The sequence below is a fragment of the Malaclemys terrapin genome, chromosome 7, assembly GCF_027887155.1.
Source record: "Malaclemys terrapin pileata isolate rMalTer1 chromosome 7, rMalTer1.hap1, whole genome shotgun sequence".
Lineage (NCBI taxonomy): Eukaryota > Metazoa > Chordata > Testudines > Emydidae > Malaclemys > Malaclemys terrapin.
This window is the reverse complement of record NC_071511.1, coordinates 94213324-94229554: the sequence shown is the minus strand read 5'-3', so window position 1 is coordinate 94229554 and position 16231 is coordinate 94213324. Positions and strand designations below refer to the sequence as shown.

Below are 16231 nucleotides of genomic sequence, written 5' to 3'. Positions count from 1 at the left end.
TACAGGCCACACTGATATAGCCCGAGTTTGAGATATACCTTATTTATCTCAGTGCTCTCAGATTAGGGGCCAAATTCAGCTCTCAGTGCAGTCACTCAACCCTATGGATGATGACAATATGGCTCAACAATAGCCATGGCAGGTATTTGAGTAAAAAATTCATTTTAAAAGATGACAATGCCTGGTTTACGTGCATACTATTCTGTGCTCTTACTATGCATACTGAAGTCTTACCATAGACAGACCTGGTGCAGACATACCTACATGCATTTCAAAGCATGTTATTTACCGCCGCTGCCCACCCCCACCTCCCACAGGGTGCAATAAATCCTTGATACTTGTTTCACTTTATCAACAAAAATATATTTAGATAATTTTTAATCTGCTAGTTGGTAAATCATTAATCTGCTTGCTGACCTGTAATGATGGACTTCCGTACATAAGAATGATGATAAACATGAATTTGTATTCTAGTAGGTCCAGGCCCCAAATCAGGATGGGGGCCTCAGTGTTTCAGGCATTATACAAATATACAATAAAAGACAGCCCCTGCTCTGAAGAGCTTCAGCCTAAATAGAAAAGACAGATAAGGCAGAGAGGGGAAAGGATGTAGCTTATCAACAGAGCAATCAGGATGATGGGTGGCAAACATGTGTTTCATTTGGTTAGTTGTCCATTTATATGTAGTGGGAGACGGTGTGGGAAGGGGGAAGGCATGAGGTACTAGGAGCATGGAAACAGGAGAAGGAATGGCAATATGGATAGGGGAGGGAAGGAGAAAAGGCAAGAGGGGAAGGTGGAGGGCAGCGAGAGTAAAGTTACAGCAGATAGACTGTGGTGGTGGGTGGAGGGAGTTGGAAGAATAACCACTCAGAAGCAAAACACAAGAAAAAAAAATTGAATACTATTATGGCCCACCGCTGTACTGGGATTAGTGTGGGGGGACACTTATAGTTATAGTTCTTGATTTGAATGGGACCATGCAGGAGCATGAGGGTCCACTCACACTAGTCCCTTTGCAGGACTTAGTTTGTGAGATCTGGTGAGATCACAGACTCAGAACATGGCTACAGGCCCTAACAGAGGGCATCAGTAGTCTGCTGAGTCCATAGGATGCACATTAACACTTTACAGTGAAATTAGTCAACTTTAGAAACTTTAGGGATTCGCAAAAGCCAGCAGTCTGACACAGGTGGTTTATAGCAAAAGGTGCAACAAAATTATAATCGTATGGTCATTTAAAGTGGTTTCTTCAGAAAAAAGGACTGGCTATGATCATTAATCCTTATTTAGTGCAGGTTTCACTACACATATTTACATGATAGAGTGTAACAAGCGTGAAGGAGTATTCAGAAGAAAAGTAATTTTGTCTGAGACGCCTTAGTCCAAGTTTCAGCCTGGAGGCAGTAATTATGGCCAAATTCTACTAAACTCACCTGGAAATATGGATTTCTGATTGTAGCCCTGACAGACCTTTAACTAATCTATGTCAAGTGTCACTGTAATGACAGTACATAGGGCCAAATTCTAAATATATTGGTCTAAAAGAGAGGAGAATTTGGCCCTTTAGAGTGCATTCTCTCAATAAGGTTACTCTATGATCACATACAATAAAATATGCTTACTGACTGAAAAGAGAATTCTTCTAACTGAGACTAACTGGAAGCCAGCACAAAATGGACTTTTTATAAGTGTCAGCATTTTAACAATAAATTTTTGTAGATTTTTCCTGTGGATCTGGAACAAAGCAGTCCCAATTACTAATAGACATCTGAAAATGTTAATAGTAAAGACTCAGTAATACTCCAGAAAGTTATTTGGATCCAGTCTCTGTTTGAAAGAAAAAGGATTAGGAACTCTGAGCCAAATTCTCATCTACACTGGTGTCAATCCAGAGTGATTGTAATGGAGTTATTGCAAATTTACTCTGCTAAGACTCAGGATAGAATTTGGCCCTATGCTCATTTCATTCTAATGGTCCATTACATTTCTACAGTAAATAAAAGTCTAATCAAAACACATTTGCATTAAAATAACAGCCTGAAACTGCAGACAAGTGCACGTTTCCATATTGCAATTCCTGGTGCATTGTAATACTGCCCTGTAGATTGAAACTTCTGCCTTTGGAAAGAGTTTTCTATTTCAAAATGCACAAACTGAGATGCTACGGCATATAAGGGTGGATTGTGCAAGTTTCAGTGGGAGGACTCAAGTTCTTAATGTTAAGCATGTGCTGTAGTGCTTTGCTGGATTGTGGCCATAGTGCTCTGGGCCTTCAGGGTCAAGCCCCTGTGCAGTGTCTGACTGAGGAACTGTGTGATTTGAGCAGGTATCTCGTCAGAGATTTAATCGCTACCCTGAGTTGTTATCGCTGTGTACCTTTAAAGAGCCCCAAAGCCCTTCTCCAAATGTTATCAGATAACATTTCATGGGACTGCCTGTGATTCTTGTCAGCATGAATGTTGTATGTTCAGCATCTACAATATTACACTATAGCTGTGCTATTTTAGGTTTCTCTCCAAGCAAAATTGAAACACATACCAGACCGCTTTGCTTGTTTGTTTGAAGTCTTTACTTCATTCAGGAAAAAAAACCAACAACCCTGCAACAAAGCAACTAGCCCTTAACAGTAATCACCCAAACCATGCAGTCATCCTGCCCAGACCTGAGAATGGGGAACAGCCCAGACAGCCAGGCTGCATGTGCAGGAAACTGAGTGTAAGTGGGGTTTAGCCTCAGAACGCTCAGCCTTGCCTAGTATTGTAGTGGCACTGGTCACTATGGGTCCAATCCTGCAAACATGTGTAACATGAGTAACTTTAATTGTTAAGAAGGCCACTCACATGACTTTAGTTGGTTACAGGATTGAGCCCTTTGGGTGGAATTCAGTCTAGTGCAGAGGTCCAACCCCAATCAAATTGCATTTTCACCCTGTTTTAATTGGGGTTTTAATTGGGATGTAAGTGGTGCACAGACACTGTGTTTTCATGGGAAAGGGTAAAAATTCCTCCCTTTAGGCTTCTCCCTTCTCCTTACTCAGAAAAATCATAACTGAAGTCAACAAATTTTGCTGGGGGGGAGGAGGGGTTCACTCACCTGGAGTTCAAAAAAGCTCAGACTTCCAGGGATATTCACCTTAATGGGTAGGTGAAAATTTCAGCCCCAAAGGTGAATTTTTCAGTAAAGTATGTGTGAGTGAAAACAATTGATTATAAGGAAAACTGTTTTACAAGTTTAATTAAAATCAGGCCAGAGCATCAGTTAGAGTTAGTCAGTGTAGCTCTGTTGAAGTTAAAGGAGCTACAGGGATTTATACCAGTTGAGGATTTTTGCCTGTACATGTGGATCACTGCATTTTGTGGTATTATCTGCTAGGGTGTAATTGCGGGAACAAATATTAAAGGTAGAAAGTCTCTCTGCTTCTCACAATGCACAGAATGACAATCATTGTAAAAAGAACAGGAGTACTTGTGGCACCTTAGAGACTAACGAATTTATTTATTTATTTGTTAGTCTCTAAGGTGCCACAAGTACTCCTGTTCTTTTTGCGGATACAGACTAACGTAGCTGCTACTCTGAAAACAATCATTGTAGTTAGAAATAAATCATCACATACAATAAAACAACGGCTATATTTTACCCTTTGATAATGTGGTTTCACAGGGGTTGGGTGAAAGGTGATTTAGTTTGATTCTCTCCCTGCTGTTTTTCTGTTTCAGATGGCAAATAATCCTTGTTCCAGGTAACATTCCATGCATGCTCTGCATGTCAGCTGGAGTCAGTCCCTTACAGTGACTCTGGAAAGAAGAAAAAAGAATCACTATCACAGCTATGGCAGCACCAAAGAAAGTTCTGCTCTCCTCCCCTCCCGATGGAGGCTGGGGATGGATGATTGTTGTTGGCTGCTTCCTCGTTACTATCTGCACTAGGGCTGTAACAAGGTAAAATAGCTTCTTACCAGGCTGACTCTTTGTAATCTTTTCTTTTCTTTTCTTAGAAAGAGAAAAATAAGAAAGATACTCTGTAATGGCTAATAGTTGAAGTTAAAGGAATCAATTCTGTCTGGACTTTTTACTATCCTTCTAATCTGTTTTGTTTTTGAAGGCCTCCTGAAATCTGTATGGGGGCTGGGACAGCTAAGAGATTAAGATTCCTCCAATATTAGTCCTGCTTAGTCCCTGATGACAGCTGTTATGCCCTGTCCAAGAACTCCTATCATCACCCTTACTATTCCGCACTATCAGAGTTACTTCATGCTGTAGTTGTTCAGTGGGGACTAGAGGAGGCAGTCAGGGTCTTTCCAGGACCTGTGTCTCTCTCTGACCTTCCTGTGATTTGTTTTGGCCAGTTCCTGTGGATTTGTTTGAATCTTGGGTATATCCGATTGAGCTGTTGTGTAATCTCTTTGCTCTCTACAAGCATTTCAGGTGCCATCCTGCATGAGAGCTATGACCTAAAGATAGGGTTACCATATTGAACAAATAAAAAAGAGGACCCTCCACGGGGCCCTGGCCCCGCCCATTCCCACCCCCAGCCCTGCCCCAACTCCGCCCCTTCCCCGCCCCAACTCCGCCCCCTCCTCCCTCCCACTCCCAGCCATGCGAAAAGGGCTGCCCGAGCGCTACTGGCTTCACGGTTTGCCGGGCAGCCCCCAGACCCTGCGCCCCCGGCCGGCGCTTCCCCAGCGCAGTTGGAGCCCGGGAGGGGAAGCGCCCAGCCGGGGGCGCAGGGTCTGGAGGCTGCCTGGCAAACCGTGAAGCCGGTAGCGCTTGGGCTTCGGGCAGCCCCCATGCCTCCGGACCCTGCACCCCCAGCCGGGCACTTCCCCTCCCGGGCTCCGGTGGTGCAGGGTCCGGAAGCATGGGGGCTGCCCAAAGCCCGTAGCGCTCGGCTCTTAAACAGAGCCGAAGAGTCAGGGGAGGAGCAGAGCCGCCGCGGCTGGAGGCTCTGCTCCTCCCCTGACTCTTCGGCTCTGTTTAAGAGCCGAGCTGCCCAAGCGCTACCGGCTTTGGGCAGCCCCCATGCCTCCGGACCCTGCGCCGCCGGAGCCCGGGAGGGGAAGTGCCCGGCCGGTGGCTGGGGTCCGGAGGCACGGGGGCTGCCTGAAGCCCATAGCGCTCGGGCAGCTCAGCTCTTAAACAGAGCCGAAGAGTCGGGGAGGAGCAGAGCAGCCGCGGGAGGGGAAGTGCCCGGCCGGCATTTTCCCTGACATGTTCGGCTTTTTGGCAATTCCCCCCGGACGGGAGTTTGATTGCCGAAAAGCCGGACATGTCCGGGAAAAACCGGACGTATGGTAACCCTACTAAAGAGGCCCTTCACCATATATACCTCAAGTATCCTAACTATGCAGGGAATATTTGTTGCTGTATTCCTCAAAAATAGAAGGAGAGAAAATAGGCTAACATACTCTGAAAAGCTCATCTATACATTTGGGGACAAGAAGGTTCCTTCTGCTGGTGTTGCTGTGTTTTATTTTTACTATACATGGGAGGATGGTCTATGTTAATATGAACATGTAAACTGTATGAGGGATATCGGAGACAGGCAGCACAGTATGTGAGGGGCATTGGAGCCATTTGAACTGGCAACACGATACAATTACAACTCTTCTTACCTACATAATGTATTTCTTTTTAAATAAAGCTGCCAGACCTGATGAAGGAATTGTGTGGTAAGTCTCATAAACACTTGTCTATAACCATGTAAATGTTGATCTAGTGCTACCATATTACTACAGCTACCTGAACTACATACTAACACTACAAGTTTTTCTAAAGGCAGTTTTGTCCCCATAATGTTTGCTTTATGCATGTGAAATACATTGATTTGCATTATAGAACTGATATAATTGATGCTATATTTCCTAGAACAGATGCATCTGAAATCTGGCTTTGAACTGAGAGACAGTTGATTGATTGGGGACAGAGCAGGAAGACCACCCAACAATCCTTTTCTTATTTCGCAAACTTGAAATATTCCTATTTCTCAATCAGATATTGGATGTGTGGATATTTTATTTTAAAGTATCAAAACACAGCACTAAATAGTAGTACGGTGCCACATAAGCAGTGAAGGAGACCATGGAATTCCATGGTGAATTTGAGATCAGACATAGATACAGCCAAAAGACCTGATGAAAGGGTCTATTTTACCAGACTATATTTGAGAATTACACTGTGCCTCTCATCCTTACTGATGCTTTCATTCCAACAAAACTCTTATTGTTTTTCTTTAGTAACATGTTCCTAGTAGTACATAAATGCATTTTATCCTAAAGGTCAATTTTGTTCATTCATGTGATATGGAAAGATGGCAGATACATCCTGCACTTTGATGTAGTGGATTCAGGAAAGAAGAAGAATGTCTGTATATATTCTTAAGTATCAGGGGGTGGCAGTGTTAGTCTGTATCCACAAAAATAACAAGGAGTCCAGTGTCACCTTAAAGACTATGGGTACATCTACACTACAGCGGGGAGTCGATTTAAGATACGCAAATTCAGCTACGTGAATAGCGTAGCTGAATTCGACGTATTGCAGCCGACTTACTCCGTTGTGAGGACGGCGGCAAAATTGACTTCTGCCGCTTTTTGTCGGCGGCGCTTACTACCACCTCCGCTGGTGGAGTTAGAGCGCCGATTCGGGGATCGATTGTCGCGTCCCGACGGGACGCGATAAATCGATCCCCGATGGGTCGATTTCTACCCGCCGATTCAGGCGGGTAGTATAGACCAGACCTAAGATTTATTTGGGCAAAAGCTTTCGTGGGCAAAATCCCCACTTCTGCACCTGAAGAAGTGGGTTTTTTTACCCACAAAAGCTTATGCCCAAATGAATCTGTTAGTCTTTAAGGTGCCACCAGACTCTTGTTGTTTTTGTATCTATTCTATTGCAACTCGGGCTAATGAAATCAGTGGGGCGTTGGCTCTGTCCACACTGAACTCATTGCGGGGTCAGAGCCTATGCCCAATCCTGCAGACAGTCATGCACACAACTTAACTTTATGCACATGAGTCTCACTGATGCTGTACTTCATAAGCTTGTCAGAGCAGGGGTTGTGTTATTTGATCTGCAATAGGAGGTACCTAAATAAATAGTACTAATAAGTCTAACATAAATTGGCATTAATATAGACAGGGTGTGTGTGTGTGTGGGGGGAGATTTGCTTACTATTTGTACTTTAACATTCTACCTTATTGGCCAGATTTGAAACAGATGGCCTCCTGTCTTTGTGTTCACAATGCATCCATGAGTATTTACAGCCACAAAAAGGGAGGGCTGGTCTCAGAATCAGTCACTGTATGTGAAGAGCCATTCAGAGTCTGTACTGTTAAATTAGCCAGCATTTTGGATCCTTTGTTCAGTTACAGTGTATGCTGCTGTCTGCAGGCATATGGGCACAGGATTCCTTGATTACTGTGAGTTTATTCCAACCTTTACATAACGGAATAGCATTTTGTGTGTAGGTCTGTATATCTATATGTCTCTGTAACCATGAATTGGAATCCTTCTTCTGCTATCAGAAGTCACTTAGGGCACAGGGAAGATTCTGCCATCCCTGTCTATCATGTTGTTTGCCGGAGTGGCTATCTTGTTGTGTTTCTATAACTTCACTTTTTTACAAGGATAGGTTGTTGGCTTACTGCTCAACCCCTTCTTCCCACAGCCCCCAATCCCCCGCAGCCTGGAGGACCGTAGACTACTTTTCATCTGGTCCCTCCCTACCCGTTGACCTGTCCTGCTTGGGTGGCCTTGCCAGGAGTTAAAGCCTCCTCTGTCATAGCTCTCAGGGTCATATGCAAACATTCCCACCACATTCAGGTGCAGTCCCCAGGGAAGGAGAAGTGTATCCTTGATGTGGTGGGAAGCGATGGGAAGGCCTCTGCATTCCAATGACCCTGAGAGCTATGCTGGCAGCATTTTAAACTTCTGGCGGGGCCACCCAAACTGGACAGGTCAAAGGATAGGGGCCAGACAAAAAAGCAGTCCCTAGGTCCTCCAGGTTGCGGGGGAGAATGACAGGCCAACATCCTATCCTTGAGAAATGTCTTGGTGCCAACTGACTGAGAGCACAAGGGGTGCAAAGAGTTTTATGGGGATTGCCAGGTCAAATATATACCTAATAATTCAGTAAAGGTTGGCATATAAAGTCCTTACTGAGAACCAGTAGCCCACTGATCCATCATAATCACTGCAAATTGTATGCACAGATAATATTTAAGAAGTTATGTCTATACTGAAAATGAGATTCTTAAGGCAGATAACCAGGAGGTGACATGTCTTGGATGACTTCCTTTCAGGAAGGGGGTAACAGACGCTTATCTCCCTGCCTGGTCGTTGTTTATTGTGTGTGCCTCAATGGAGGCCAATTTGCATACTGAGCCAGATGCTGATTAAGAAATGGCAAAGTCTACAGTAAAGTAGTAGACAGGAAGAAACAACCAGCAGGTAGTATCCTGTTTATAAATATGGGCAATGAATTGTTCTGATCTAGCTGGGAATGCAAACAGACACCCTGGATCTTTCACTGAGGAGGCAAGCTGGCAGCTTGACTTGTCTGATGAATGGAAGATCACAGCCAAGCCTGGTTGTAATACACTGGAAGGATTTTGGATAAGTATTGCTCTAAGATTTGAAAATAAGTCTAAGTTCTAGAATGCATGCTATGGTTTTAATTAATATGTAACCATTTGTTTCCATCACTTCTACTTGTTATCACTTGAACCTGTACAGTTTATTAAATAAACGTTTACTGTTTTCGCTATAAACATAACTAAATGCTGTGTGTTAAAGAGAGCATTGATCTGAGATGTAATTGGTAAACTGGGGTGTCCTGCTTCTTTGGAAGCAGCAATTCTGCGAATACTGCAAGTGTCTGGTGGACCAGGGGCTGAACATTCCAGGGAGATGCTTGGGGGAGTTTGGGGGTTGGAATGTGCCTATCGCTAATTTGTAGAGAGAGCAGGGCCTGCATAGGGGAGTTTTTGTGCTGCCCGTGGCTGATGCAGCCAGGGAGCTGACCTATGGCAGACACAAACAAGGCTTCCTCATGCTAAGGGCTGGTGGTAGCAAAGTGCCTCGTGGCCCTGGGTATCCCTGGGAAGTATCACAGGTTGAATGATAGGCCAACAACCTAGCCTAGTGAAAAAGTGAAGTTATAGAAACACAACAAGATAGCCACTCTGGAAAACAACATGATACACAGGGATGGCAGGGCCTTCTTCATGCCCTAAGTGACTTCTGATGGCCCAGAAGTCATCTGACTAATATATGTTAGTCCTTAAAGAGAGAAACAACAATGTAGGAATAGGATAATAATCTATGGGAGGTTAAAATAAAAGAGGGCAGTATAATTGTCTGCTCTTTTAAAGATTGGCTCTCCTTGTGGAAAGAAATATCTTCCTTGTCCTTGCCGGATTAAACTGATCTGTCTAATCCCACTATGAGGGTCATACTTGATGACCATTCTGCGACTCATTTGTCATTGTCTCATTTGTTCTTCTCTGATTCAATTAGACAGATATAAACCAGCCATATGAACTACTGTAGGAACTATCCATCCTATGTGCCACATTTTCATTTGTCATTATTTCCTGTACATTGAGATAGTCTCCATTTTGCAGATGTTTAATGACCCAATGCATTTCCCTTAGAAGTCAATAGGAATCTTTGCATTGATTTTCATAGGATTTGGAACAGACCCAAACCAGGTACCCTTTATCCTGGAATTTAACAGATCAGTATTCATGTTTTCTTTCCTAGATGCATCTCAATTTTCTTTGTGGAGTTCCAGACATACTTTGCTCAGGATTATGCCCGAACAGCTTGGATCCATTCCATTGCAGACTGTGCCACAATGCTGTGTGGTGGGTATTGCACTCTCTGAATAATAAATTGGTTTGTTCTTTAGTCCTGTGGGACACCTGATATTAGTGTATTCACAAGTCATCAGAGCCAGTGTAGAAAATTTCTGGTTTCAGGCTGGCTAATGACTTTTGTCCAGCACATCCTGGCTTTGTAGCCAAAAGGGTGTAGTATGTCCAAGCTGTGTCCCACAGCACAGTTTGGCAAGGAGGGGGCTTTTTTGTACCATTTTGTCTGATACTGAAAAGAAACAGAGCATTTTCTTGTCAAGTGATGTGTGTTTTAAGAAATGTTTTTGTGAAAAAAACCTAATGGGAAAGGTCATGGTTTAAGAGGCATTCCACTAGGACTTGTTTTACCTAGTATATTGCAGTTACATTTCAGACTTGACTGTGTTTCCTAGTTCCTTTGGTTCAAGTCACAACCACTGCATCCCTTCATTGAACTTTTTTGTGAGCAAATGTCCTGTGTGTTTTCTGTATGAAATATCCCCTAGGACAGTGGTTTTCAAACTGCAGGTCGCGACCCAGTACTGGGTCGCGGAATGTAAGGCACTGGGTTGCGGCGGCTCTGGTCAGCACCACCGACCAGGCCGCTAAAAGTCCCATTGGTGGTGCTGCCTGGCTAAGGCAGGCTAGTTCCTATCTGTTCTGACATCGCGCTGTGCCCCAGAAGGAGCCAGCAGCAGGTCTGGCTCTTAGGCGAGGGGGCCACGGGGCTCCATGTGCTGCCTCTGCTCCGAGCACCGGCTCCACACTCCCATTATCAGGGAACCGGCCAATGGGAGCTGGGGGGGAAGGGGATGGTGCCTGCAGGCAAGAGCTACGCAGAGCCATTTGCGTGCCTCCGTCTAGGAGCCGGGCCTGTGGCTGGCTGCTTCCGGGGCACAGCATGGTTCACGGTGCCAGGACAGGCGGGAAGCCTGCCTCTACACCCCAGGTGCACCACTGACTGGGAGCTGCCGGAGGTAAGCCCACACCCCAACCCCATGCTCCAATCCCCTACCCCAACCCCCAGCCCCGCCCTCAAACCTGGAGCCCCCGCCTACACCCCAAACTGCTCATCCCCGGCTGCAGCCCCAGCCCAGAGCCCTGATCCCCTCCCGCACCCCAACCCCCTGCCCCAGTCCTGAGCCCTCCCAAACCCAGAGCCCCCTCCTGCACCCCAAGCCCCTCATCCCTGGCCCCACCCCAGAGCTGCACCCCCAGCTCTGAGCCTCCCCAAACCCAGAGCCCCCTCCTGCACCCTAAACCCCTCATCCCCAGCCCCACTCCAGAGCCTGCACTCCCAGCCCTGAGCCCTGACCCCCTCCCGCACCCCAACACCCTACTCCAGCCCAGAGCCCTCTCCCACACCCTGAACCCCTCATTCCCAGCCCCGCCCCACAGTCCTCACCCCCGCACACCAACCCTCTGCCCCAGCCCTGAGCACTTCCCACATCCCAAACCCCTCACCCCCAGCTCCGGGCATCACCAATTTTCTTCAGCTGGGTCACCAGAAAACAAGTTTGAAAACCACTGCCCTAGGACACCCTTTCTGGAGTTACACTTAACTTTTCATGGATATCATTTAAAGATCTGCAAAGTACCGTGCAAACTTAGGTTCTGATCCTGCACACATCATATTGCAGGTAAAGTGATCTGCCCATATTCATTGCATTCCAGGATTGAGGTCTAAAATGTAGCCAGACACCTCTGCACCAACCACACCACATCTCATAGGCGAAGATGTGGGGACAAAGTTTTCCACCTGAAACTTTAAGGGAATTTTAAATAGGCAGAGAGAAGAGCACAAAGGTTTCCAGGATTTGTACTTCACGTGGGTGAAACTGGACTTTGACGCTCCACACTGGTCTTTGTGTGCAGGGATTTTAACTTTTAATATTGCTGGGTCAGCCTATTCCTACCAGAGAGGGAGATCATTTTTACAACTTATAGGTTCTAAGCTTTGCAGTGATGAGCCAGAAGGGCCATCTTTTCACAGAGTAGCAGTACAAATTCCAGACGTAGCAGGTTTATTGCTGCTGTAATGATAGGGTAATGAACAAAATGCTCCTAACCTAATCATTGGCTTTGCCTTCATTAATGGAAAAACAGCTTTGTCTTATAGTGGCATTGCCTGTATTAAAATAGCCATTGACTTGATTTTATGGAAAATAGAAAACAGCCATTCTGAAAGGGTTTTCGAGGAGGTCACAAACACCGTGACGTAATGTATGTGAATCTGAAATGTCAATTAGCTGCAGCAGCAGATCAGTGTTTTTCTCTTGTTTATCTGGCTTTGGTGCTGATTTTTGTTCCCAAGCCTTGACTGTGGTGGTGAAGTGCAGGTGAGTGCACACTGCATTCATTTACTAACTGCATTCATTATTTTTGAAGCCCCACTTGGAAGTTTTATCAGTAACCATCTATCGTGTCAAGTGGGCATCATGTTTGGAGGACTGCTCGCATCTGCTGGACTGATCCTGAGTTCATTTGCCACAAGCCTGGAACACCTCTACTTTTCACTAGGCGTGCTTACAGGTAGGAGGGATTCATAATGTTTGCCCCAGCCGTTACCTTAACATTAGAGGGACCACCACTGTCCCACTGACACTGCCCCAGCTGCAGTCAGCAGAGGCTCTCAAGCTGGAACCCCCTTGTTATGAAAGAATGACCAACTTGCAGAGCATTATGTGGGAGAGCTCCAGGCCTCTGGTATTTGCTCCTGATCTGAAATACCCCAGTTTTGGTGACTGGCCTAGCACACAGCAAAAGCCATCTGTTCAACAGTTGTGTGGCTGAGGGTAAACTTCTCAGATGATAAGAGGGTGGGAAAGAGGATTGTTTGCTTGTTTGTTTGTTGGTAGGTTACTGGCTGGCAGGGTTCCTTTTGGTGTCATGCTTTTGGAGTTTTGTTGTAATATAAATTATAGGTCAAGGCAGACAAAGCTTTGCATTGGTGATTTTTTAAACGATTTAAATCAAGGTAAATGATTAATAAATAAATGAGAGAGAGTCATTGCATCAGTTTCTTAAGTCACCATTGCATGGCTTATTTCTGCCTGCTCTACATTCAGTTAAGAAGCACAAATCCTCTGTTGAATGCATTATCCTAATGCATCCTCCCTTTGAGTTCAGCCACTGTGTTAAAAGAATACCCTTAGTCTGTCCTGTTTTTGTATAGTTGCTTGTACACTAAAGAAAGGGAGAGGCTGCAATAGTTATACCAAAATTCCTGCCTCATTAAAACTGCCACGGTAGCCACGGTGATATAAGCCTTGTACTTGGTCCCCTGCCGTTGAGTAGCAAGTTGGTAGAATTACTATACTTTGTGTGCTGCCAACAGCTTATTTGCTAAGAAAAAAAAAATTCCTTGTTACAGTGTGGTTTGCTCCTGCATTACAATGTTAATCCTCGTCCAATGTGTTCGTAACAAATAAAAAGGTCCCTTGTAACCCACAGCACCATGTCACATATCCTCCTACGGCACTGAGGCTTCCTTTATGAAAGCGGTTATGAATATTGAGGAAGAGAAGCAATGAAGCAGTGTACATTAAGTTGTAGACAGTCCATTTCACAAGCAGTGAATTTAGTCTGCAGGGAGTGAGTAGGGAAGAAATGAAGTAATAGTAAAAGGTTGGTAGTACTGATGCAGTGAGCTGACCTGTAATCTAGAGGGCAGTTGAGAACAACACTAGCTTTGTAGTGTCAAAATTCACTGCCTTTTCTGGGGTTTGGCTTTCTTCACAAAGAAATAAACAATGAGAGAACATAAAGTTCCATTCAAACCTTCCCCCCAAAAGTCACAGGTCCTGCCTCAAGACACCCAGGACATCTCTTTTATGTCTGTGTAAGATAACAAGCTGCTGGTCTCAGTGTGTCAATTTAATTCAGGGGTCGGCAACGTCTGGCATGCGGTTCACCAGGGTAAGCACCCTGGTGGGCCAATGGAGGCGGCGGGAAGCCATGGCCAGCACATCCCTCACCCGCGCCGCTTCTCACCGCCCCCATTGGCCCGGGACGGTGAACTGCGGTGAGTGGGGGCCGCGATCGGCTGAACCTGCCGCTTCAGCAGGTAAATAAACTGGCCCGGACCGCCAGGGTGCTTACCCTGGCGAGCCGTGTGCCAAATGTTGCCGACCCCTGATTTAATCCATTCAGCCCTCTCCCAGCAGAGTCAGCACCTGTTAGCAGGATGGAGTGTTTCAGGCCAACACTGATAGCCTGCTACATCCTGAGAGTCTCCCAAGCTTGTGCTTTCTGCCAATGGCAATGGGAGAGGTACCTATGTAACTGAGGGTGCCATTTATTTCAAAATGCCAGCCTGGAATAAATTTCTGTGTCTGATTCAGAAATTGCTGCAGAAATGCCAGCACTGATGTGAACGTCTGATTCTTGTGCATCTGTCCTTGAAGCTCTGTAGCAAAATCCATGAAATTGTTCCCTGCCCAGATGAATCTAATTAATCTACTAAATAGGAATAGCATCTTGTTCTGAGCCTTTTTAACCTCGGTTCTGAAAGTGGTCACAGCACCTTGAATAAGGACTTTCCCAGGGGATTCAAAACTGCACAGAAACTCCAGCCAGTAGAAATGCAGAATTTCTTCATCTTGTCAAAGAAAGTTTCTTGTAGGACATTTTACAGTAGAGAGAAATTCCCTATGCCACCCTTCAGAGATCTGCAAACAGACAAATCTGCCCTGAAAATAGATATTTGGGTTTGTAGCTGAGTGTAACACCGAGCAATGATCGTAAGACCAATGTGCCTGATGCAATGATCCGACAATCTAAATGGGAGGTCCCTCCATCCCCTGGCACTCAGTGATGCCTGGGTACAGGGCCAGGCTACTAATAACTGGCCGATGTTGCTGTGCTCCTATCTAGCCTGAGTACATGTTCATACGCAAAACTCATCAATCCTCACTGAGCCTCTGCATTGGTACAGTTTAGTGAGGTTCAACTATATTTGTTTGACTCGGTATCCCTGGTTTTTTCTTCGTGTTTTTATCCCATATTCACTAAATTGCGAAATGTGATAATCCACAAAGGGCCTCTTCATTATTAGTGCTGATGGGAGTGGGTTACTTGGTTTAATTTAATGTATCCTGTTACTTATATTCAGTATTAAACAACCTTCATTCTGCTTTTTTCCCTAGGAATTGGATTTGCACTTTGTTATTCTCCAGCCATAGCAATGGTGGGCAAATATTTCAACAAAAAGAAAGCACTGGCTTATGGGATAGCCATGTCAGGGAGCGGAATCGGTACCTTCATTCTGGCCCCTGTGGTCCAACTCTTGATTGAACAATTTTCCTGGCGTGGAGCCTTACTCATCCTGGGTGGTTTTGTTTTAAATCTCTGTGTCTGTGGTGCCCTGATGAGGCCTATTACTCTTAAGGAGGACCATAAACACCCTCCTGAGTTTCTTGAACAGGAGTATGTCTCAGAAGCACAGAAGCAAGACTTAAAGCGATTGTCTATCTGTTCACCTTTAATCAAAGCATGGTCCCATGAATGTCTATGCTGCTGCTCCTGGCAAGAATACAACTTCTTACTGATGCCAGACTTCATGGTGCTAGCAGTGTCTGTTTTATTTATGGCATATGGCTGTAGTCCTCTTTTTGTCTACCTAGTGCCTTATGCTTTGAATGTTGGTGTGAGTCATCAGCAGGCTGCCTTCCTTATGTCCATACTTGGTGTCATCGATATCGTTGGTAATATCACCTTTGGATGGTTGACAGACAGAAGGTAATGACAGACCCCAAACTAGTTATAAGCCTTTTCATGTGGGATAGCTAGGTGTAATGCTCTGTAAACATACATTTTGAGGACATTACAATGGCTTGCATTATTTTTCCAATAGATTAGCTCAATTTATGGTATTTATACAACTTTCAGAAATGCTCATTTTTTACCTTAGTTTTCATCTTTGAGTTAACTTATACTTTTAATTTTCATTTTTAGAAATGAATAACATTTGTCCAAAGTTGCTGTTGTCTATAGTGTAAATGTAGCTCAGTGTTCAGTGTATAGTAAGCATTACCTTCTGTGCCAGCTCTGTAGAGGATGTGATCTACTACTTCTGCCTTTCTATCTCATTTGTGCTGCTGTCATGGCACAAAAGGGATGAAAGATCTGGTACTGTATTGTAATGCATAAACACAAAAGGGCAGAGTTAAGGTTGTATGTGAATCTTAACTTCTGCATTTCCTGAGGTTTTAGTGCTTAGTTGTGTTTTGCTACCTTTACTCCATCGTGACATTTTGTTGTATGCAATGTCTATAATACTGGTGGCGAAGATCAGGTGAGTGTGGCAGTAGGTTATTCTAAAGGTCTTCATACTTATTCTTTCAGTCATCATACTTATTCAGATATTGGATATTTGAG

At 44.8% G+C, this 16231-nt stretch overlaps 1 protein-coding gene across 5 annotated transcripts in view; it reads left to right on the top strand.

Annotated features, from left to right (window-relative positions):
• Positions 1-16231, top strand: part of SLC16A12 (solute carrier family 16 member 12) — a 54611-nt gene that overhangs the window by 27789 nt on the left and 10591 nt on the right. For 4 of the 5 annotated variants that reach the window (XM_054033384.1, XM_054033387.1, XM_054033388.1 and 1 more), the window contains exons 2-5: positions 3720-3941; positions 9762-9865; positions 12242-12385; positions 15001-15592. In XM_054033384.1, the coding sequence (XP_053889359.1) occupies positions 3832-3941; positions 9762-9865; positions 12242-12385; positions 15001-15592 (950 nt within the window). In that variant the 5' untranslated portion in view covers positions 3720-3831. The remainder of the gene's footprint in view (positions 1-3719; positions 3942-9761; positions 9866-12241; positions 12386-15000; positions 15593-16231) is intronic. The other variant, XM_054033389.1, reaches the window with a different exon arrangement.